At 50.4% G+C, this 22,170-nt stretch overlaps 1 protein-coding gene across 2 annotated transcripts; it reads left to right on the forward strand.

Moving 5' to 3' along the window:
• The first annotated feature begins 5,900 nt into the window (after positions 1–5,900).
• Positions 5,901–21,875, forward strand: LOC107033900 (serpin A3-8-like). 2 transcript variants are annotated; one of them, XM_072963990.1, is made up of 6 exons: positions 5,901–6,104; positions 13,369–13,513; positions 15,428–16,081; positions 17,243–17,516; positions 20,209–20,359; positions 21,397–21,875. In XM_072963990.1, the coding sequence occupies exons 2-6, from the start codon at positions 13,390–13,392 to the stop codon at positions 21,589–21,591; spliced, it is 1,398 nt and encodes a 465-aa protein (XP_072820091.1). In that variant the 5' UTR covers positions 5,901–6,104; positions 13,369–13,389; the 3' UTR covers positions 21,592–21,875. The 2 variants fall into 2 exon arrangements, with proteins under 2 accessions (XP_072820091.1, XP_072820090.1); XM_072963989.1 differs by lacking the exon at positions 5,901–6,104 and adding an exon at positions 11,463–11,579 and having other exon boundaries at positions 13,342–13,513.
• The last annotated feature ends 295 nt before the right edge of the window (positions 21,876–22,170 follow it).

The following is a 22,170-nucleotide window of genomic DNA, read 5'->3' on the forward strand; positions in this document are numbered from 1 at the left end:
GCTCCAAAGAACCTTGGAGAACATTCAGTCTTGCCCTCACCCGTCATCAATGGAGATTAGCACCAAGGCTCAGAGAGGTTGGTTGACTTGCCCAAGGCCACACAGCATGTTAGTGGCAGAGAGAAGCCCAGAATTCAGGTCCCTGTTGCCCAGTCCAGTGACACCAAGCTCTGCAGGAGGGTTGTTCCAGTAGATATTGCCACCAGGAAGTGAATTTCCAAGCCTAGTCCCCCACATGTTAGCAATACCAGCTCTCAGTCCATCATGATTTGGAAAGAATGCTGAAATGGGAGTATGGAATGGGGCTTCTGTCCCAGCTGTGTGACTTTGGGTAATACTGTCTCTCTCTGGACTTTGGTTTCCCCAAGTATACAATGAAGGGTCAGGTCAAGGATTGAAGGACCTTTGAAATCATTGAAAAGGCTAAGGTCTTCCCTGCCACTTACAGTTGATTTCAACACATTCAAGTGCCACTCATCTTTTAAGAAGAACCTTGGCCGGCAGGGTGGACGTGGACTGTCAGAGGATTGAACCATCTGTGGATTAATTTACCATCTCATGGGCTTGTCTGGGGGTGGGAGAATGGAGGTCTGTTGCAAACACTAGAGAGCGATTGAAGACCCTGTTGACTAACTGTGAATTTTAGTGTCCACAATAACAATAAAGCCTTTTGCAAACACTAGGTGTCATTGTCGCTATGGAAGTAGCTCTGAAAACGTGACATTAATAGCTTACCATGTTCCAGGCTCAAAGCTAGGTGCTTTACCTGGATGGTTGCATTTACCCCTTACAATATCCTGTGGGAGGTAGGCAGTACTGTTATCCCCATTTTACAGATGGGGAAGTTGAAGCTTGCAGAGAACAGGTGAGAAGCTCCTCAGTGGTAGAGGCAGGATTTGACCCCGGGAGTGTGGCTCCGGGACTTCACTCTCAGCCCTGTTCTCTGCTGCAGAGGAGACATGACCAGGAAATAGAAGCCCAGGTCAGGTGAATCAGGGTACCAGCTCTTCTGACACCCAGGTAGGCTCACTCTCCTCCTTCACGAAACCCAGCACGCTGCTTCGGTATCAAATGAAGGGAATCAGACATTTTCAAGGATGAATGAATGAGTCCTTCACTCAGTCTCAGACTGTCCCCTAATCAGCTGTCCCCAGGCCTGATCCCTGAGTGCCTGTCACCCTACCTTCCTTGCCCCTAGCTTGCTTTCAGTGAGCCTGCACCCAGCGCTCTGATCCCAGAGACTGGACTGTATGGCAAATGGGTGCCCCTGAGAACCACCGAGGTTTGAACCTGAGGACTTGACCATCCTCCACTGAGCACCTACTACAGGCCAGCTGTGGGGACACGTGGCCTCTGTGATCTCATTAATCCCTCAACACGCCCATTTCACAGACAGCAATGTTAAGTGTCTACCTAGAGCCCCCCAGCAGGTGTCAGTGCAGGCTCTGGGACCCAAACGACACGGGTTGGCTGGCGGCAGGGCAGACGGCTGCACCCAGAACCAGACGGCTTGCCTGCGTTTGTGTCTCAGACTCTGGAAGCTGGAGGACGGGGCCTCCTCGTGGGGTCAGACCTGCTCCTGGGCACCTTTGCCTTTCGCCACACCTGGTCTGCCTTAGCAAATATTTCTCTCCGAGTTTACCCAGCCAGTCCAAGGTCAGGGGGAGGCCCCGCTGTGCTGCGTGTGTAAGGCCAAGGTCCTGCGCTGTCTAAAGTTCACCCAGCAGACACTCACAAAACAGCTACCATGTGGGGGGTCGGGACGGGCTCGGGGTGGCTGACTTGGGGGAAGCCTTGGCGCATGTCGTGGAAGGAAGCTCGGAGCTGGGAGTCATCGCAGGTCACGTAAGTCAATTGTCACACGATCTTGGAGGAACAAATTGGCATAGCAGTTCAGAAAGGTAGAATTAACTTCTGATAATTTCTGATGGCTCAGGAGAGGTTTTGCTGAAGAAATCATGCTTAACTGGTCTTTTTTATTTATAATTATTATTTTAATGGAGATACTGGGGATTGAACCCAGGACCTTGTGCATGCTAAGCACTCGGTCTACCACTCCCTATCCCAAGCTGCTCTTGAAGAGTATGTAGGGCTTCACCAGACAGCAGATTTGGGAACAGGGCTGGGACTTTTGGGCAGAGGGGACAGCTGGAGAAGAGCTGCGGCGCACACGGGAAGTCATGGGGCCCTCAGTCTGGACCAGGGCAGGGTGTGTGAAGGAAAACAAAGAAGAAAGGGGACAGTACTTGTAGTCCATTGACAGGGACCCTGCACATGAGACCTGTGTTTTGTCTCTTTCATCTCAATTTCAGGGTGGTTTGGTCATCGACACCGCACCTAATCTACCCCCTAATCTACCTCCTGCCCCTCACTCTCCCATCTGCATATCAGCAGATGACTCACTCTGCCCTCAAGGGGGCGCTCACACCCAACCACACCTGCTTCAACACCCCACCTGCCCCTCCCTGGGATTGACCTCATTCAACAGGTGACATAAGATACCAGGTCTGGAGGGTGCCCACATTGTTGGCCTGGCTGTCCCCCTTGGGGCCCTCTTTCTTAGCCCCTGTATTCATTGGCTAGGGCCACCATAACACAGTACCACAGACTGGGAGGCTTAGCAACAGAAATGTGTTATCTCACAGTCCTGGAGGCTGGAAGTCTGAGATCAAGGTGTCATCAGAGCGGTTTCTTCTGAGGCCTCTCTCTTCGGCTTGCAGACAGCCGTCTTCTCTCTCTGTCCTCGCACGGTCCTCCCTGTGTGTGTCTGTGTCCTAATCATCCTCTCTCACAATCTCCGCCAGTCATATTGGATTGGAGCCCACTCTAATTATTTTTGAAGGTTATTTTCTTATTTTTATTAAAGTATACTATGGTTGATGTACAGTAATATATATGTTACAGGTGTACGATATAGTGATTCACACTTTTTAAAGATTATATTCCATTTATAGTTATTAAATACTGACTATATTCCCATGTTGTACAGATATCCTATAGTTTATTTTATGCATAATAGTTTGTGCTCCCTAATCCCCACTCCTATTTGCCCCTCCCCTCTTCCCTCTCCCCACTGATGACCATTAGTTTGTTCTCTGCATCTGTGGGTCTGTTTCTTTTTTGTTCTATTCACCAGCTTGTTGTATTTTTTAGACTCCACATATATATGATGTCATACAGTATTTTTCTTTCTCTGCCTGACTTATTTCACTAAGCATAATACCCTCCAAATGTATCCACGTTGCTGCAAATGGCAAAATGTCATTCTTTTTATGGCTGAGTAGTATTCCATTGTGTGTATATATACCACATCTTCTTTATCCATTCATCTGTTGATGAACATTTAGGTTGCTTCCATATCTTAGCAACTGTATATAATAATGCTGCTATGAACATTGGGGTGCATGTATCTTTTCAAATTATTATTTTTGTTTTTTTCAGTATAAACCCAGATGTGGGATTGTGGGTCATATGGTAGTCCTATTTTTAGATTTTTAAGGAATCTCTCTATACTGTTTTCTACGCTGGCTGCACCAATTTACATTCCCACCAACAGTGTACAAGGGCTCCCTTTTCTCCACACCCTCAACAACATTTGTTATTTATGGTCCTTTGATGACACCATTCTGAAAAGGCCCACCCTAATTTTAACTTTATCATCTCTTTAAAGACCCGCTCTCTAAATATAGTCACATTCTGAGGCACTGGGGTTTAGGACTTCACCATATGAATTTGAAGGGGTGGAGGACACAATTCAATGCATAGCAGTCACTCCACCTTTGAGTTGCTACAGCAATTGCCAAGTTCATTCCTGTTCTCAGGAGCCCACTTTCATTTCCCACTCTGACCACATGCAGTCGGGGGACCTCCCCTTGTGAACCCCACTGCCTCCAGGAAGCAGAGGAACAAGGCTGGGGCCCAGGACTCCTCCCCCCACCCCTCCCTGCGGAGACTCAGACGGGAAGGGATGCCCTGGGCCTCCCGATGAAGCACTTCGCGCCCCATTGAACAGCCTATGCTTCTTTATTTAGCTCTTTCCTGCAAAGGCTTTTGTGTGTGGGGTGGTGTCTACAGGGAGTCGGGCACGGAGCCAGGACGCGGATGGAATGGGGAGCCCAGCAGACACGGGCCCTGGCGATAACCGAGGACACAAACAAACAAACATAGAATTGCAAACTGTGATGAGGGGAATTCTTTTGTCCACAGATGTTCATTGAATTTCCACTGGCGCTGTTCCGGGTGCTGGAGATAAATGAAGAAAACAACAAAGATCACTGCTCCGGAGGAGCTACATTCTAGTACAGACGGACAACAGCAGGAAAAAACCCACATAGAATAAAACAGAAACATAAAATACACCACATGTCAGTTGAGGACAAGTTGTGGAGAGTGAGCTCGACTTAGGGATGTGCTTCTGTGAACAGGGCACGGGAGGGGAAGAACTGTGGCGCCAGGTGGAGAGACCTGACGCCCACTACCTTGGCCGTGTGGTCAAGGTCAGCTTCACAGTGATGTGTCGTGTTGACACCCGTCTGCTGTGGGGTGATGATAAGGAAGCATCACCTGTGTGGGACCTGCCCCCAAACACGTCACTCTAATCATGAGAAAGCACCATACAGACCCTGACTGAGGGCCATTTGACAAAATACCTGACCTGCAGTGCTCTTCAAAAGTGTCAAGGTCACGAAAAGCACACAAAGCCTACTGCTATGGATTGAAGGTTTGTGTCCCTCAAAATTCGTATGTGGAAATCCTCACCCCAATGTGATGGTATTAGAAGATGGGGCCATTGGGAGGGGACAAGGTCATGAGGATGGAGCCCTCATGAGTGAGCCCCTGTGTAGAAGCCACCCGGTCTGTGGCATTTTGTTAGTGTCCTGAACAGGCTAAGACATCTGAGCGACTGTCACAGGCCAGATAAAACTCAGGGGATGTGGAAACTAAATGTAATGTGGTTTCCTGGATGGGATCCTGGAGGAAAAAATTAGTGGAAAACTGGTGAAATCGAAATAAATCTACCGTACCAGGGTTCACTTCTTAGTTTTGAGACATAGACCATGGTGACATCAGATGTTTATGTCACAGGAGCTCTCTGTACTGTCATTACAACTTTTCTGTATATCTAAAATTGTTTCAAAATAAAAAGTTGGTTTTTTAGTAAAACGCTAAAAAAATAGTAGAGAATATGAGGAGGTGAAGGAGTTACAAAGACAGAAGCAGGAGACCAGTTAAGGAGGAGAACAGGGCACTAAGAGAGACAATCAAGGACCTTCTGCAGCCCGGCATCCAGAGGGGCCCCTGGGGCAGTGGCATTGAAGCCGAGATCTGAGGGACAAGCAGGAGTTAATGGGCAAATGCTACTTGTGCACTTCATGAGTGAAAACCCAGAGGTGGGAGAGTGTGTCCTGTTGACAGAACTGACAGAGGACACATGAGGTTGGAGCCCGTGAGGCTATCTCTTCATCAGCAACTGTGACGATGTGCAGGCTGTGCGAGGTAGGGGCAACACTAAAAACACTAGTAGCACTTGAATGCCACTTGCTACATGTGTGACACTGTTCTAAGCCTTCTGTAGACATTGTCTCAGTTAATAAAGAGGCAGAGAGGCACTGCCGCAAGGAGCTGGGATGGCAAACAGGTGACGTCAGTGACTTTCTCTTGTTTCTTACAGCGCTGCACCCCAGAGTGGACCACCTGTCACCTTTCTCCAAGGAATGAAGTGGGAGTGAGGTGACACCAAGGTGGCAACAGCTACAGACACAAAAGTGTTTTGGCCACTTGGGAGAATCCAGTAAGAGAGATCACTTGCCATTCCTGATGGTGATTTTCCATGAAGACATGCAGAGTTCAGATAAACAAACGCCCCTACACGCACCCACACTGCTACTCACACACGTGTGCACACATGCATGCGCACACACAGCTTTCTGGAGACGGGTGGCTTCTAGCAGGTAATACGGCTGCAGCCTCCGGAGCTCATCACTCACTGTGTATCAGCGGGGTTGGGGGTGGTCCTCAGAGTCTTCCCCTCTCTGATCCCCTGCTTCTCCGTCAGTCTCTCCCGAAGAGGCTGCTGTGAACCCGTTTGTGGATCTGAGCAGCAGGTACATGTGTCTTCAAGGATGTTAAGGGGCGGGGTGGGAGGGCCGATCTGGCAGGTGTGGGATAAAGGTGTGTGAGCTGGGGGCAGGGCTTCTGCTCTCAGGTGTGCTAAGCGTGGGCGAACAAGTGTCCCTCGGGGTTTGGATGCACACGCAGATAGTGCTTATCTGCCGTCACAAGACGGGAGAGCCCAGGGTTATTTGATTCTGCCCAGACTCCCGGGAATCTGTGCCCCCTCCTCCCTGGCAGCTGCTACCCGCCAGCTTCAGGGCCTGCGGACTCTCAGATTCTCTGCCCTGACAGGCCTAGACACCATTCATTTCTAGGCATTTCTCCAGCTAATCCTTGCAGAACGACAGCCAGGTAACACAAACCCGGGCGTGTCCTCAAGACTCCGCCCAGAGGTCCTTCCTCGGTGCAGCCTTCCTGACACCCCCAGACCCATCTCTGGGCTCCCACTGCCCCTACACCCCGCAACCCCTTCATCACTCCCCACACTGTCTGGGTACCATCTCTCTGCTTGTCTGTGTCTCTCGCACACCGTGAAGTCCCCGGGGGTTCGAATCATCTAGCTGGCATGGCCCTGGGTCAGTGAATGAAGAGGCCATTTGAGGGTTAGGCTCCAGAAGATTCCACCTTCTGGTTCCAACCGGTCTGGGGTCTGCATGCTTGTAGGTATCACATGGTATTTTTCTTTCTCTTTCTGGCTTACTTCTGTTAGAATGACGATCTCCAGGTCCAACCATGTTGCTGCAAATGACATTATTTTATTCATTTTTATGGCTTAGTAGTATTCCACTGTGTGTGTATATATATATACACACCACATCTTCTTTATCGAGTCATCTGTTGATGGACATTTGGGTGGTTTCCATATTTTGGCTATTGAAATTGTGCTGCTATGAACATTGGGGTGCATGTGTCTTTCTGAATTATGTGTTTCTCTGGGTATATGCCCAGGAGTGGGATTGCTGGATCATATGGTAAGTCTATTTTTAGTTTTTTAAGGAACCTTCACACTGTCCTCCATAGTGGCAAGCAGCACCTTTGTATAACCCAGTCTCGGAAGTGATGCCCCATCCCTTCTGCCATATCCCCTTTATTAGAAATAAAGTCCATTCCAGCTCAAGGGGAGAGTAATTAAACCCCATCCCTTGAAGTCAGGATTGTCAAAGGATTTGTGTACATACGTCTTAAATGACCAGAGTACTGTAACCTCAGAATCCAGTGGAGTGACTGTTCTCACAGCAGAGTCTTAATTAAAAAGGGATGGACCGAATGAATAAGCAAGTGAGTGGGTGAGGGAGGAGGGCATTCCTGCCCTGCTTTGCAGAGGAAAAGAGGAGAGGCTCGGAGAGGCTGAAGTGTGTATGAGGCTGTCAGGTCAAAGGACATGGGCGGCTGCTCTTACCTTAACAATTCTTGTGACCCAAGAATTCTCAGATGTTCCCTGGAGCGTGGAAGGCAGTACAGAAAGGGAGCCAATGATGGCAGTCTGTAGTAGCTCGTCCCTCCTCAAAGGAAAACAAGATACAACAGGAGGAGAAATGGATGACTAAGGAGCAGGCAAAACAGAGACAGGTATTCCCCCTGCTCCTGCCAAATGCTTCTGCGGTCGCCTCCCCAGATCTGATCCACACAAGGACACAGCCAGGGGCTGGCTGGACTGTGCTGAAGGGAATTTGCAAACTTACCTCAGAGCTGCAGCCAGCATCATCCCCGGGACCACAGAACTAGGTCCGTGCAAACACAGCCAGAGAGCCTGGGTGCCAGGGCAGAGCAGAGCCCAGAAGCCCCCGGCCTGTAAGAGAGAAGGCAGAGCCTGCTCTGGGGTTCGGGCTGTTCTTAATATCATTTCATCCTCCTAAGAATTGTTTAAGGAGCCATAAACGACAAAAGAGGTTCAGAGAGGTGAAGTAACTGGCTTAAAGTCACCCAGCTGGTGGATGGCGGCAAAGCCACGATGCCAAGGGAGCAAGGCTGAGGGAGGCCCCTTCCATGACCCCTGCCTCCTCCACCTCCTGGAAGAAGCTCTCTGGAGGAAACTGGCATTGGTCCCTTCCAGCCTGTGTGCTCCATGGAGGTGGTACACCCTCTTACTTGGATTCCCCGCTGCCTCCAGTCGAGCCCCAGAAATACAATCATCCGTTTGCAGGGCCAGCTCACACGGGAACACAGCCCTTCTCTAAGGCTTCCTTAGCCCACTTGTGCCAAGTCAGCATTCACGAAGCAGAAGTAGCAACACAAAGGCAACGACCTCAGAAAACAGGAGACAGCATCACAGCGGTCAATCTTCCAGAATCCGAATCAATTCAGTTCCCATGGACTCCATATGAGTCTGGGGACAGTAGGAGTGACTGTCCCATGAATGGAGCACCTGCCAGCCTCAAGGCAGGGGCAGAGCACTCGAGACATACCTTTACCTACTTGAGGCGGGTGCTACGGCCACACTCACACAGGCTCCAAAGGCTGGTGCCACTTCAGCCCCTGCCTGTCTCTCCGCCTTTGTGCTTCTGGGTTTCTTGAGCCCTGGAAATAGGCTCCTGGAAACCTTGGCCCTGACTCCACCTTAGGGGTGCACCTTCCAGCTTCCTTTGGGCTGCTCACCTGGGTCCATTTCAAGTCAAAGAGACACGTGCATCCCAGTATTGGGGCCCGAGGCAGGCCACCCCAAAATATACTTCAATGGCATGTTGATTATTTTGGTTTAAAGTTACTTAAGAAATGGCCAATACAGGGGGGATGGATAGATTAGGAGTTTGAGATTAATAGATACACACTACTATATATAAAATAGATAAACAACAAGGACCTACCGTACAGCACAGGGAATGATATTCAATTTCTTGTAATGATCTGTAATGGAAAAGAATCTGAAAAATATATATATGTCTGTATATGTATAATTGAATTGCTTTGCTACACACATGAAACTAACATTGTAAATTGACTACACTTCAGTAAAACTAAGAATAAGGAAAAAAAAAAGAAATGGCCAATGCAAGAGGGACACTTTGGCCTTCCTCTCTGTTTCCCTTAAAGCAGAAACTAAGTCTCCCACGTGGAAGGTGCACCCCCTGCATCTGGCGGAAGAAGGACTCCCTTCTCATCAGAGATGGGGGATGCGGAGCCGGGAAGCCTGGGTTAGCAGACCTCGTCATTTCTTTTTTTTTTTTTTTTAACATTTTTTTATTAAGTTATAGTCGTTTTACAATGTTGTGTCAAATTCCAGTGTAGAGCACAATTTTTCAGTTTTACATGAACATACATGTATTCATTGTCACATTGTTTTTCACTGTGAGCTACCACAAGATCTTATATATGTTTCCCCGTGCTATACAGTATAATCTTGTTTATCTGTTCTACATATGCCTGTCAGTATCTACAAATTTTGAAATCCCAGTCTGTCCCTTCCCACCCCTCTCCCCCTTGGCAACCACAAGTTTATATTCTATGTCTATGAGTCTGTTTCTGTTTTGTATTTATGTTCTTCTTTTTTTTTTTTTAGATTCCACATATGAGTGATCTCATATGGTATTTTTCTTTCTATTTCTGGCTTACTTCACTTAGAATGACATTCCCCAGTGACATCCATGTTGCTGCAAATGGCGTTATGTTGTCATTTTTATGGCTGAATAGTATTCCATTGTATAAATATACCACATCTTCTTTATCCAGTCATCTGTTGATGGACATTTAGTCTGTTTCCATGTCTTGGCTATTTTAAATAGTGCTGCTAACCTTGTTACTTCTTTAATGTACTCCTCCAAGCCCAAAGTCTGTTTAAATTCTTCACTAATTCAACACTTAACACTTATATTTATTTGTCCTATCAACCTCACTAATTTATTGTTTCTTTGTCAAAAAAGTATAAAAGCTGCCTGTTTTGACCATTTCCTTAGCTCCCATTTCTAGGAGACCTCTGCACACGAGAATGAAAATTCCCTCCACAGGAATTATGATAGACTGACATCTGGAGGTGATTGACCTCTCCTATAAGATTCCTCCCAATGAAGATCCATGAATGTCCCCTATATTGAACGTTCTCTAAGATCACTTCTTAGATGGCTCCTTGTTGATCAAGTGTGGCCATAAACTCTCTAATAGCATACCTCTTGCACAGCCAACTCTTTTCCTCCTCCATGGGACATGATTCTCTGGGAATAAGCCTTCCTAGCACTGAAGAAGTCAGTGCTGATGCCAAATAAACAAATGGTTGATCATTAATGCTTTTCCAAAAAAAGATTTCAATCAAAAGGGGTAAATGTGAAAGGAAAATAAAAATGGTGTCAGTATTGCTAGGAGAGCTCTCTTGAATGAAGTCAGGGGCTGCTGAAAAAGTGTGATTATGCACATCTCAGCCCAAATGGAATCTGAATTTTCATCAACTATTTTCTTAAACAAGCATCTAGAACATCTGCCTAATGTTTCAGACTCAAGACACATATTGGACACATACCCTAAAATAACTCATGACTACCTAGCTACTTATTGGAACCTTACCCTAAATAAATCATGACGGCCTATCTTTTAAGGACAACGATTTCTCTTCCTGTGTCAGAGTCAATCATAATTCTTGCCAGATAACTTTAACAGCCTCATGGTTTCTGTCTTTATAAACTCTGGACACATCTTCTTCCTCAGAACATGCTTTTGGTTTTACCAGAATCTGTATTTCCTGAACTGTAATTCCTAAGACCCTAAAAAAGACTCTTTTCTCATTTGCAGGCTTCTGTGTTTTCTTAGTTGACATATATTCTTCTCCCTTTCACTGCTTTAGGCCTGTGAGACAGTGCCCTTCAGTATGTAAAGTATATACGAATCTCCTGGGGAGACTGTCAGGATACAGATGCTGTATCAGTAGTTCTGGGGTGGGCCCCAAGAGTCTACCTCTCTAGCAAGCTCCCTGCTGCTTGTCCTCAGACCACATTTGAGTATAGCAAGGGTGTCAATGGTCTATTCTTTTATGCACAGAGGAATCTCTTAAGACACAAGTGTGCCATTAATTTCATTTTTGTTTCCCTTTGTCGGGTTCAGAAATATGGTTAGGGTCCTCTGGACTTAAAGGAGAGAATACTCAAAAGAGATTCCTGATTCAGGCTCCAATGATCCTATAGCCTCAGTGGCCAACAGAAAGATGATATGGAAGGGACACTTCAAAAAAGAGGTGACACTGGATTCAGGAACAGAACAACAGACATTAGCCTTAATTCTTTTCTGTGTCCTAATTCCCTTATGCTCTCATCAGGCCCTAGAGGACACTGTGACACGACCATCCATGCTTGTGGAATTGAAGAAAAAGCCTGTACCAATTCTGGGGACTAAGTAGATCAATGATGGCTGTAAGAGCTCAGTGACGAGGCTGAGAGATGGGCAGAGGTGCATGTAGCCCTGGAGCATCAGTCAGGAGCTCCAGGTGACAGGTGGCACCCAGGACGTTAGCTCCCCACAAGCACCCTCAGCATTATTTGGAAAAGGTAAGAAATTTTCTGCCTTCACATTGACTAGAGGTTCAGACTGTCAGTTCAGTTTTAAGGAAATTGATGACTCTCCTGGGGCCAGAGAATTTGGGGACACTCAGGTAAAACATCAGGGTAAGAGAAGTAGTGATGCCCGATGTCCATTCTTATTTTCTATCAAGGCAATCAAACCCCAAATGTTTGGCTGGGGCATAGCTACACAATGGAGAATATTGGCTGCCCTGCACAGTGTCCCCTGCAGGTAGGTGTGGTCATATGACCAAGCTCAGGCCGATGGAACACAAGTGAAAATAAAACACCCCAAATCTAGAACATTTCTTTCAAAGAAAGGGTCTTGCCTTTGCCTTTCCCCCTTGCCCTTAGCTAGAAGGTGGACGTGGCAATGAGCCACTGGGACGTGGCAAACAACACGAGGAATGGCAAAGCACCTGGATACAAGAAGCCCAAATCCCTCGCAAAATGGGATCACCGTGTCAATCCACTCCCTCCACCTGGACTTACAAGAGACAGAAATGAACTGCAGTCTGGTTTCAACCAATGTTTCTTTGGGATTCTGTGTAACTTAAAATATGTAATCAATTCTGCAATTATTTGGAGCCTGAAAAGACCTACATCATCATTTCAGGAAGGATGGAACCAAACGCTTGGTCACTTTCGGACTTCACGGTTAACAAATCTTTATTAAGTACTTTTGGGATGCAGCAACAAACAAAAATAAAAACAAAAATCCTCTCCTACTAGAGCTTACATTTAGGATTATTTAATCTTTATAGAGACACTGGTCAGGGAAATGTTGTATTTGCATTTTAGAGCCGAGGAGATTAAGGCTGAGGGATTTTCAGTCAATTTTTCTGGGTCACGTAGCTGGTGAACAGTATTTTCAGGATTCAGATTTACCTCATGCCAAAGCCATCCCCTGCCACTAAACCCTGATTCCAGCTTGTGCTCAGTGGAACCTCTAGGGGCCCCAGGGGTCTGTCAGGGATGTCATGGATGGAGGGTTGTGACTATGAGGGATGAAGAGGCAGTTTTCCCATGAGCTCGAGAAATGCCTGAGATGATAGCAGAGAGAAATCAAAGGAGATCTCAAGGTCAGGGGTGAACCAGGGCTTAGGATGAAGGAACAGTGAAGGAGGTCAGGACGCAGGCCAGGACACAGCAGGTTCCCAAAGATCGACGGTGCCGGGGACCAGAGGCCCCAGACACTTGTACTCTGGGCACTCTGGGGGGCCCTCAGGCTAAACTTTCTCCCTGGGAATGGTGGAGGGGTGTCTTAATATGCAAATCAAGCTATAGCCAAATAACACATATTAAAAACATATCTGAGTTTGTGTTTGGAGATTCCTCTCACATACATGCAGGTGCACACACACATCACAGAAAAATAACTCGTAATGGTAACGGCACAGTGACAACTGGGCTGTCCCAGAGTGACACAATTCTCGGGGATTTTTTTCAAATGTCTTTCTCTACATTTTGGGGGTTTTTACATGGTTCTCAATGAGGATGTCATAAATGGGGGAAAAAGAGTCACAAGAGTCAATAAATGTTTAAAAAGAAGACTAATCAGGGATATTTTTCAATGTCTTGTTTTGTATATTCTGAGCTTTCACAAGTTCCACAGTATTTCTTAAATGGAAGAAAATATGATAAAAAGAAACATTTTTTATTTGTTTATTTTTAGTGTTTTTTCCTTAAGAGGCAAAAAGAGGTTTCTGCAACTAGATTGCTTAAGTAATCAAATAAATTCCGTTACCAGGAATGATCGATCCTTGGTCATTTCCAGTCCAAGGACAGAACCCCGCCCATGTTTCACAAGCAAGGGGAGGAGATCCTCGCAGGCACAAAGGAGCAGCAGCACCGTGAAAACCCAGCATTCCGGGCAGGTGGCGGCCTCGGCTCCACGCACCACATCCAGCTCTCCGAGCCAGGTAACCCGTGACATTCCCACACTGGAAGCAAAGGACTCTTTCCCAGGGTGGCTCTAGGCCCCGGGCTGGGGTCTGGGGAACATGGGGCAGGAGGGAGGCGGGAGGACCTGTGTTCGAAGCTGGGACACTTCTGAGCCCTCTGAAGACCTCTCCCTGGGTCTGTTTTCATTCCTGCAAAGGAAGGGACATTCCACCAGGGCTTGCAGAGTCATTTCCGCCTTTGACTCTTGGGGATTCTGATTCGAGCCAGCTGTGTACCCCCACACAGCTGTGTACCCCCCTTCAGGATCAGGACTCCCCCGAGGGCCATGAGATGCGTCTCCTTACCTGGCCAGGGGAGCTGCTCTCGGAGAGCCGTGAGGATAGAATTAGCGCACTGGGTCCCTCTGGGCAGAGGCCCCGGGGTCTCCGTGGGGGTTTTCTGGGCCTCACTGTCCCTCCAGGACCCCCAGCCAAGCAGACAGGCAGGTGTGTCTGTCTAGCAACTGAAAAGACAGACTGTTCAGAAACAGAGCCAACCCTCCAATGTGCCCAAATAGACAAGTGCTATTTCCCTAGGAATAATATTAGGGGAAAATGTTTAACTCTTTTTGTAAAAATTGGTTGCATCAGCCCTGAGTAAACTAAGAGTTGGGGCAACTGATGTGTCTCTGTCCCAGGCCAAAGGCCTTTCCACCGGCCTCTTGGTGAGATCAGCTCAGTCCCTCCCCTCCATCCCCTCTCCTCCCCTCTACTCTCTCCTCCTCTCCTCTTCCTCTTTTCTCTCTCTCCCCTCCTTCCCCGCCCCAGCACACAAGCAGCCCTTTCTTCTCTGAACTCTGAGATGAATGGGCAGACACTGAAGGTAAACAATCCTGTTTGCTGAAGTCACCAGCTTGGGACACAGTCTTTCTTGGCTTTCAGACAGAAGCTCTGTCCCCAGTCCCCACGGATGACAGCTCTGGTTTGTAGTCTCCAAGAGAGTTTGGCATGTGGAGAGGTGACACCTCTGGAACACCTCTTACGAGCCAGGCACCTCCATCATTTATGTCACCTGAGCCATTCAACTTTTTGGACAAGGATGGGAACTGAGGCTCACAGAGTTTCCATCACTGGCTTGTCACCACACAGCTGTCACAGGTGGCCAGAATGAAAACCTGGTCCACGTCTCTGACACTCAGGCCCACATAACTTTCACCCTACTAGGAGGCCTTTCCAGGCTCCTGGTGGAAACTCCCACCATGTGTCCACCTGTCAGGGGCTGAAAAGAACACTCTGCCCTTCTATGGTCTTTACACCAACCCTCTTCAGGACCTCCTGGGCGCCAGCACTGCTCCCGCTGCTTTTGGTGGCTTCTCTCACTCGACCTTCACTGTGACGAGGTACCCCAACACGAGTGCCAGCCTAAGGTCGCACAATATTTCATCAAGAGACCAGGAGTGGTGCTGTGGCCTCTGCCTCAGTCCAGACTTCCTTGGGGTTCTGCTTGGGGAGCAGACAGGGGACATAGTGGGAAAGGAGCCCCTGCCTCCAAGTCCCCTCGATGGTGTCTGCCCCTAACCAGCAGGGAGGATGTGTTTGCACTGGACGGACACCACCTCACACCTGTCACCAGCTTCCCCACTTCGGGGCCAGGTAAACAAGCTTTCTCACCCTCACTCCTCCACCTGCTGGCTGTGTGACCTTGGAAAAAACCCCTTCCCCTCTCTGTGCTCAGTTTCTCCATTGCGGAAGGTGGCAACAATTGCAGTACTTGCTCAAAGGGTGAGAGAGAACCCAGAGCATCGTCACATAAGTTGGGAGCCCAGGAAAGTACCTACCACTAGGAGGTCACGAAGCTAGCGGAGGCAGAGAGAACACAGAACACCTGGGGAGAGTGGGTGGCAGCTGGGACATTATCTGACCTTCGAAGACTGAGGGTGCTTTGCTTTCCAGGCATGAGGGCAGAGGGGATGTCACCCCTCCTGGCTCTGGGGCTCCTGGTAGCTGGGCTCTGCTCCAGGGTCCACTGCCTCCCAGAGGGTGCACTTGACCTGGAGAAGGTGACCCAGGAGGACCAGCACAGAGAGGCATCTGTGGACAACTTCACATTAGCCTCCAGCAACACCAACTTCGCCTTCAGCCTCTACAAGCAGTTGGCTTTGAAGACCCCCAATGAGAATGTCATCTTCTCCCCACTGAGCGTCTCCATGGCCTTGGCCTTCCTGTCCCTGGGGGCCCGCGGCACCACCCTGACGGAGATCCTCGAAGGCCTCAAGTTCAACCTCACGGAGACCCCTGAGTCAGAAATCCACCAGGGCTTCCAGCACCTCCTGCAGACGCTCGGCCAACCCAGCAACCAGCTGCAGCTGAGCGTGGGCAACGCCATGTTTGTCCAAGAGCAGCTGAAGCTGCTGGACAAGTTCAGGGACGACGCCCAGGCGCTGTACGCGGCCGAGGTCTCCTCCATCAACTTCCGGGACCCCGACACCGCCAAGAGTCTCATCAACGACTATGTGAAGAATAAAACCCAGGGGAAAATTGTGGATTTGTTCAAGAGGCTTGACCCACTCACAGAAGTGGTCCTGGTGAATTACATCTACTTCAAAGGTGGGCGCCCGGCTCGGGGCTTGGGAAGAAGCACGCTTTTAGCTCTGAGGCTTCAGCGCTATGTCTGTCCCGGCTCAGCCAACTGTGTTGTTAGCAAAACCTTGTAGAGGAGGCTGCCCTCTGCTCAGGGGGTGGTGGGCACCAGGTCCTGCCCCGACCGCAGGCTTTGTCTCTCCTGTCACAGTGGTCACTGGAGGACGGAAGCGCAGGGGAGCCCACTAACCCTTTGTGTGAGGCAGAGGGAGCCTTCTTATTGTGACTTAAATTTGGGCAGCTGCCGGAAGGCAGGAGCTTTCTTTTCAGATCCCTGGGGGTGGCCGGGAACCCCAGCTTCCTCCCTGATGAGACGCTTTTGGACATGCTCAGGGAACCCTCAAGTGTGCACACCACGGCTGTGTCTGACCTGGGCAAAGTCCTGGCTGAGTGGATGGTCCCCTGCACTTCCCTCTCCCACCCTGTCCAGTCCTGGGACTTTCTCCTCAAAATCTCCTCCCAAGGGACACCCACCCAGCCTGGCTTTCCCTGTGCAACTGCCTCTAACCACGGGGACGCAGGCAGGGGTGACAAAGCAGGAGCAGGGGTGGATACAGACTCCAAGGAGGACCCAGGGCCCTAATCTCCCAAGACTCTCCCCGCTCTGAGTGCTCCAGTCCTCCTGAAGGGAGACCTCCACCCCTGCCCTCTCTTCTGTTGCCCTCCGCCCTGCCCTCCCAGCCCCCTTTTCGCTTCTTGCTTCAGCCTGGTTCACAAGGCAGTAGGGGAGGTGAGGGGTGTGCATGTCCCTGCAATGCCGCTGACTAACAACTGGTCACTAACGCTGTTGCCTTTAAGGGTCAGGATGTCCCATCTCTCCCCAGACACCAGCCTCACCCCCATCTCTCCCTTGCCCTCTAAAATCCTGTTAGTTTCTCATGCAGCACAATTAGCCAGGTTTCTTCCATGGCCTCCCTCTAATCCAGGCCTGTGGGGCTTACCCCATCCCCGAGGGATCACCCGGCTGCCCAGGTGTACATGCAAACCCAGGCAGGGCCAACCTGGAGGCACGTGGGGGACTGTTGGTGTCGGAGTGTCCTCATCGCTCAGGGTACAGGGCAGAGGGGGAGGGAGAGGCAGGCACCCCTTGCATTCACAGCCATCTCCAATTGCTCCCTCCACCTCTAGCCAAGTGGAAGTTGCCCTTTGACCCCCAAGTTACAAACCAGGCAGAGTTCCACGTGAGCGAGAACAGGTCGGTGGAGGTGCCCATGATGAGGATCCCGAGCCTGGTCACACCTATGTTCCGGGACACGGCGCTGGGCTGCGTGGTGGTGGAGCTCCAGTACACCAGCAACGACAGCGCCCTCTTCATCCTCCCGGACGAGGGCCGACTGGAGGAGGTGGAGGCCAAGCTGCTCCCGGAGACACTGAGGAGGTGGAGAGACTCACTGCAGCCCAGGTGACTCTCCCCAGGTCCCAGAGCTGTGGGCGGGCCCCCTGACTTTATGGTTCTCCCTCCCTCTTCCTGGACTCCTGACCCCAGCATTCAGGGCCTGACTCACATCCAGGGGCTGGACAGAGGTGGGAGCCTGTCCTGGGATGACCTTGCCCTTTGCTGTCTTCATGACTCTTGGCCTGCGGTGCTCCTTCTACCATGATGACGTCGTGGTGATATCTGATGGGATGGGGGTGGTGGCTTCCTCTGATTCTAACAGGAACTAAGCGTAAGAATTCCTAACCCAGTGGTGAGCACTCATGCGTGTCCTGTCCTTGGCTCCACTTTGTCAAGTTGCAGGCTGACAGACACAGTGTGATCAGTTGAGGGCTGAGGTCAGGGAGTCGGACGGGAGCTGAGAATCAGCTTTTCATTGGCTAAAGATTACATTCGCTCATTTACTCATTCAACCATTCAGCACTGGTTTCACAGGCTAATTGAGGACCTACTATGTGCCAGGGACTAATTTAGACCCTGAGGGTAGATCAGCAAATAAAACACTGAATTGCCTGCCCTCGTGGCACTTACTTTGTAATTGGGGTGAAAGACAGAAACAAATACATTATTTGGGTGTTGGGAGGTGAGAAACGGGGAGGTGGGGATGGTAAAGCACAGTAAGATGATTAAGAAAACCGGACACAGAAGTAGTCTGAGATATTAAATAGGGAGGCCGTTAGGTGATTTTTTTGAGGTGAGGGATTGAACCATGTAGATGTGTTGAGGAAAAGCATTCCTGGCGGAGGGAACACCCAGTGCAAAGCCTCTAAGACAGAAGCCAGCCTGGTGTGATGGAGGATTAGTGAGGTCAGAGCAGCTGAAGCAGAGTGAGTGAGATGGAAAGTTGGGAGAGGTCAGGGCCCCCAGCTGGGGGAAGATCAGGTTATGCTGATCCCTCGACTCAGCCCCCTCTAACAAATGGAGACTCACCACAAGGCTCTAAGCCAAAGAGTGAATGATCTGAGTAAGGTTTCAGAAGCATCCCCCAGGTTGCCGAGAGGAGAACAGACAGCAGGGGACAAGCAATGGGGGCAGGGAGGCCACCAGGAGCCCAGGGCAGTCATCCAGGGATGCTGCTGGTGGCTGGACCAAGAGGGAGCCAGGAAGTGTGAGAAGCTGTTGGGCTCCGAACACACAGGCTGGGATGTGGAATTCAGGAGACTAAAAACAGGGGAGCCAACAGAGGGAGAGGGAGTTCTGGGCCCTCTGTCTGCAGGGGGCCTAGGGAGGGTGTATGGGCAGCTGCGCAGGGTGCGGCCCAGATTCCAGCCCCCCTCCCAGGCTCACCCCCCGCCACCGTCACCCCTATGCTTCTCTGGGGCTCACTCCCTACTGAGACGGGAGAGGTGTCCTTGACCCGCTGTTCTAATTGGGCGGTTCAGCAGATCCAAGTGGGTAATAGGTGTGGAGGTCACTTTATTAACCACAAGGAGTGAGAGACCTACCTGAAAAGGAGGTTGAGGCTGTGGCCCCCTCCCCAACCCCTGTCCAGAGGACCAGATGCCACCTGGGCCTTCCTGACCCTCAGCCCCTCCTCACTGCAGATCCCAGGAGACCCCAGGGGGACCACACCCTCTCCCTACTGATAATTCCTTCTCAATCCTTTCCTTCCTCCAACACTAAAGGGCTGCCACAGACCAGGGGCTCAAGGAATAGTTGTAAAGTGGTAGAATATTCATCAAACACCTTTGATTTACAAATAACTGGGGAATGATGCATCTGCATATCCCTGGCCCATCCAGGGGCCTCAGTAAGAATTTGATGAATGAATGGATAATGGATTAAGGAAGGAATGAAGGACTGATTATGAGGAGGAACAGATCCCTTTCTGCTCCCAAGGGGCTCATATTTAATGGGAGCCACAGCCCCCTCATATTTGGCATCTGTAAGATCAGGCACCATGACAAGAGTCTTAAGGGAAAAACAGACAGAGAGGGAGGGAGGTCCGAGACATCACCTCTTTTTTCAAGAACCTGCTGCCAGCTCTGCTCAAAAACAGAAGCAAAGGCAGCTCTGCCTTCAAGCTGCTCACTGAGGAGGCAAGATGGAGACCTTTGAGAGATTGCTCAGGTCGCCAGGGCCCATGAGCACAGCCCCCAGCCCTCCATGTCCCGCCCCAAGCCCCTGCCCAGCCCCTCACCTCCCTACTCCGCACGCTCAGGCTGCCCTCTGGGCTGTGGAACATCTCCTCTTTCTTCCCACTTCCCTGCAAGTCCATCTGCCTGTCTCCTGCCCTCCTCTTCACCCAGCCAGCTCCTTCCCCTCCTCCAGGACTTAGACTAGATACCACCTCCTGCAGGAAGCCATCCTGGTGCTCACGGAGCCAGCCCCCCACCCCCAGCACAGTCTCCCAGCAGCTGTGGAATCCGTGTTGGAGTGAGGGTGTTTCCCCTGCCCTGCAGGCTCGAGGGGAGAAGCAGGGCCGGGCGCGGGCACAGCCACAGGCCCAGCCCTGACACACAGTCTGGCATGTAGACTCCTGCAGACGTGAGTGGATCATTAACAATTAAGAGGTGTCAGGAAACTGAGGAAAGGAGTCCTTATTTCCAATGACAAGCGAGTGGACAGAGAGGAAACCAAGGAAGACCATACTGTCAGGTGGGAGAAAAGCGGGCACCAAGTGAAACAGGTGCCAAAGTTTATTTTTCTTATTTCCTAGACTTATAGATGAACTCGGCCTGCCAAAGTTTTCCATCTCCAGCGACTATGATCTGAAACACATCCTTCCCCAGCTAGGCATTAGCCAAGTCTTCAGTAACAAGGCTGACCTGTCAGGAGTCAATGATTCTAATGACCTGAAGGTTACCCAGGTGGGTATTTAAATTTTGGATAAGTCATATTCCTTACAGGAATGTGAGTAATGAAGGCCAGACGTTTGAGAAATCTTGAATTTGCAGAATAATTGCATTTCTTGTAACTCAATCACCCTCCCTGGACTCCCCAAGCCCAGGAGAGATGGGTTACCATGATGCTGGGGGGCAAGTCACCACCATCCTTGGAATATATGTGACACAGAAGCCCTTCATCGGGGAGGACCTGGGGTGGGATCAGCTGTGGACCCCCACCCCAACTCCATCTGTCACTGCTGTGTACAGAGGTAAATGATAACTCCCGCACCTCTCCGACTTTTCACCTTTAAAAGGAGGGTGATAGATCTTTGCTCGTGGGCACTGCCAAGCAGAGCAGGTAAGAGGTAATAGGTATTGAGAGTGGCTATCAGGCAATGGTGATGAAAATACACCAAGAGTTGGAGAGAAGAACCCCAGTGACTCTTGTGCTGTGATCCTAGAGGCAGAGTAGTCAGAATGAATGGGGGATACTTGGCAGCCCCCCAAGTCACCACTGTACCCCACCCTCCAAAGGATGTGGTGAAGGATGCATGTGTGCCAAGGGGGCCGAGTGGTCCAGGGATGGGAAGCCACATCCTGTGCAGTGGTGGAGGTCCCCAGGGACATGTCAGCTGGGGCAGGAGAGGTGCAGAAACAGTGTGCACCCATCTGCTGATTCGACCTGGAGGGTGCTGACCCTAGGGGCTGTTTTTGGGGGAGCACAGTCTCTGGACTCAGACAGAGAAGGATCCGGATCAGGGAGCCCCTGCTCTTGGCCTTTCTGACCATGGGGACATCACTCACAGCATTTGGCCTCAGTTTGCACATCTGTGCATCAGGACCAGGTGAACCAGCGGGCAAGATTGTTGGGAGGAACAAAACAAATTGAACATGTTGGCAGCACAGTGACAGGCCAGCAGGAGATGCTGGGTGAATGTCGTCCCGTTAGAGACCCCAGGCAGGCTGTTCACCTCCAGCCCACCCCGTTGCCGGTGGGTAATGCTCTGGTGTCCCCACAGGTGGTCCACAAGGCTGTGCTTGATGTGGGCGAGGAGGGCACGGAAGGATTTGCTTCTACAGGAATCAGCGTGGAAACCAGGATCATGAAGACGGTCACTGTGTATTTCAACAGGCCCTTCTTGTTAACCATAGTGCACAGAGACACCCAGAGCGTCATCTTTTTGGGCAAAGTCACCGACCCCAGTCAGGTCTAGAGCTCCTCTCTGAGCTGTGAGCCCCTTCCCTAAGGAGCTAGGTGCCCACATCCTTGGGCACAGCCTGGCCTCTGTGCACTGAGGAGCTGGACTGCCTGCCCTCCCCCCTACCTTGCTCATCCTTCAGAAGGTGACAGTGACTCTGCTGGTGGCTCCCACATGTACAGGGAGTCTGTGCCCTGGTCAGTAGTAGCTCTGAGACCCCCCTCTGACAGCAATAAACCACTTTGTGTGGACTGGACTCTGCTGTGTCTCTCCGCCCTGATCTGCCCGAGTCCACAACCCTGCAGCTGCCTGGGCCCCAAGGCCAAGCCCCTGACCTCCCACACAGGCTCAGCCCCCCAGACCCTGGGCCCCTGTGCCTTCAGCTTCACCGGCCGGCCCAGGAGCAGTCTTTGTGCCTGTGACCAAGCTCACTGGACCTCAGCCCAGGACTGGGAGGGGCACCTGCTGCCTGATGCCTACTTCTGGGGGTCTCTGGTCCCAGGTCCAGTTTCACTTCTCCCTCCCCCAGGGCCCAGGCTGTGCCCACATGCTGACCCCCCTTGCAGGGGCTCCAGATTCTGACTGATACTGAGT

This window comes from Vicugna pacos, chromosome 6, assembly GCF_048564905.1.
Source record: "Vicugna pacos chromosome 6, VicPac4, whole genome shotgun sequence".
Classification (NCBI taxonomy): domain Eukaryota; kingdom Metazoa; phylum Chordata; class Mammalia; order Artiodactyla; family Camelidae; genus Vicugna; species Vicugna pacos.

Excerpts from the sequence above, each read along its gene's own strand:
- LOC107033900 (XM_072963990.1), top strand. The coding sequence starts at position 13,390 with ATGTTTCACAAGCAAGGGGAGGAGATCCTCGCAGGCACAAAGGAGCAG. Across the intron at positions 13,514-15,427 it reads CATCCAGCTCTCCGAGCCAG|GCATGAGGGCAGAGGGGATG; the intron begins GTAACCCGTGAC and ends TTTGCTTTCCAG. Across the intron at positions 17,517-20,208 it reads AGAGACTCACTGCAGCCCAG|ACTTATAGATGAACTCGGCC; the intron begins GTGACTCTCCCC and ends CTTATTTCCTAG.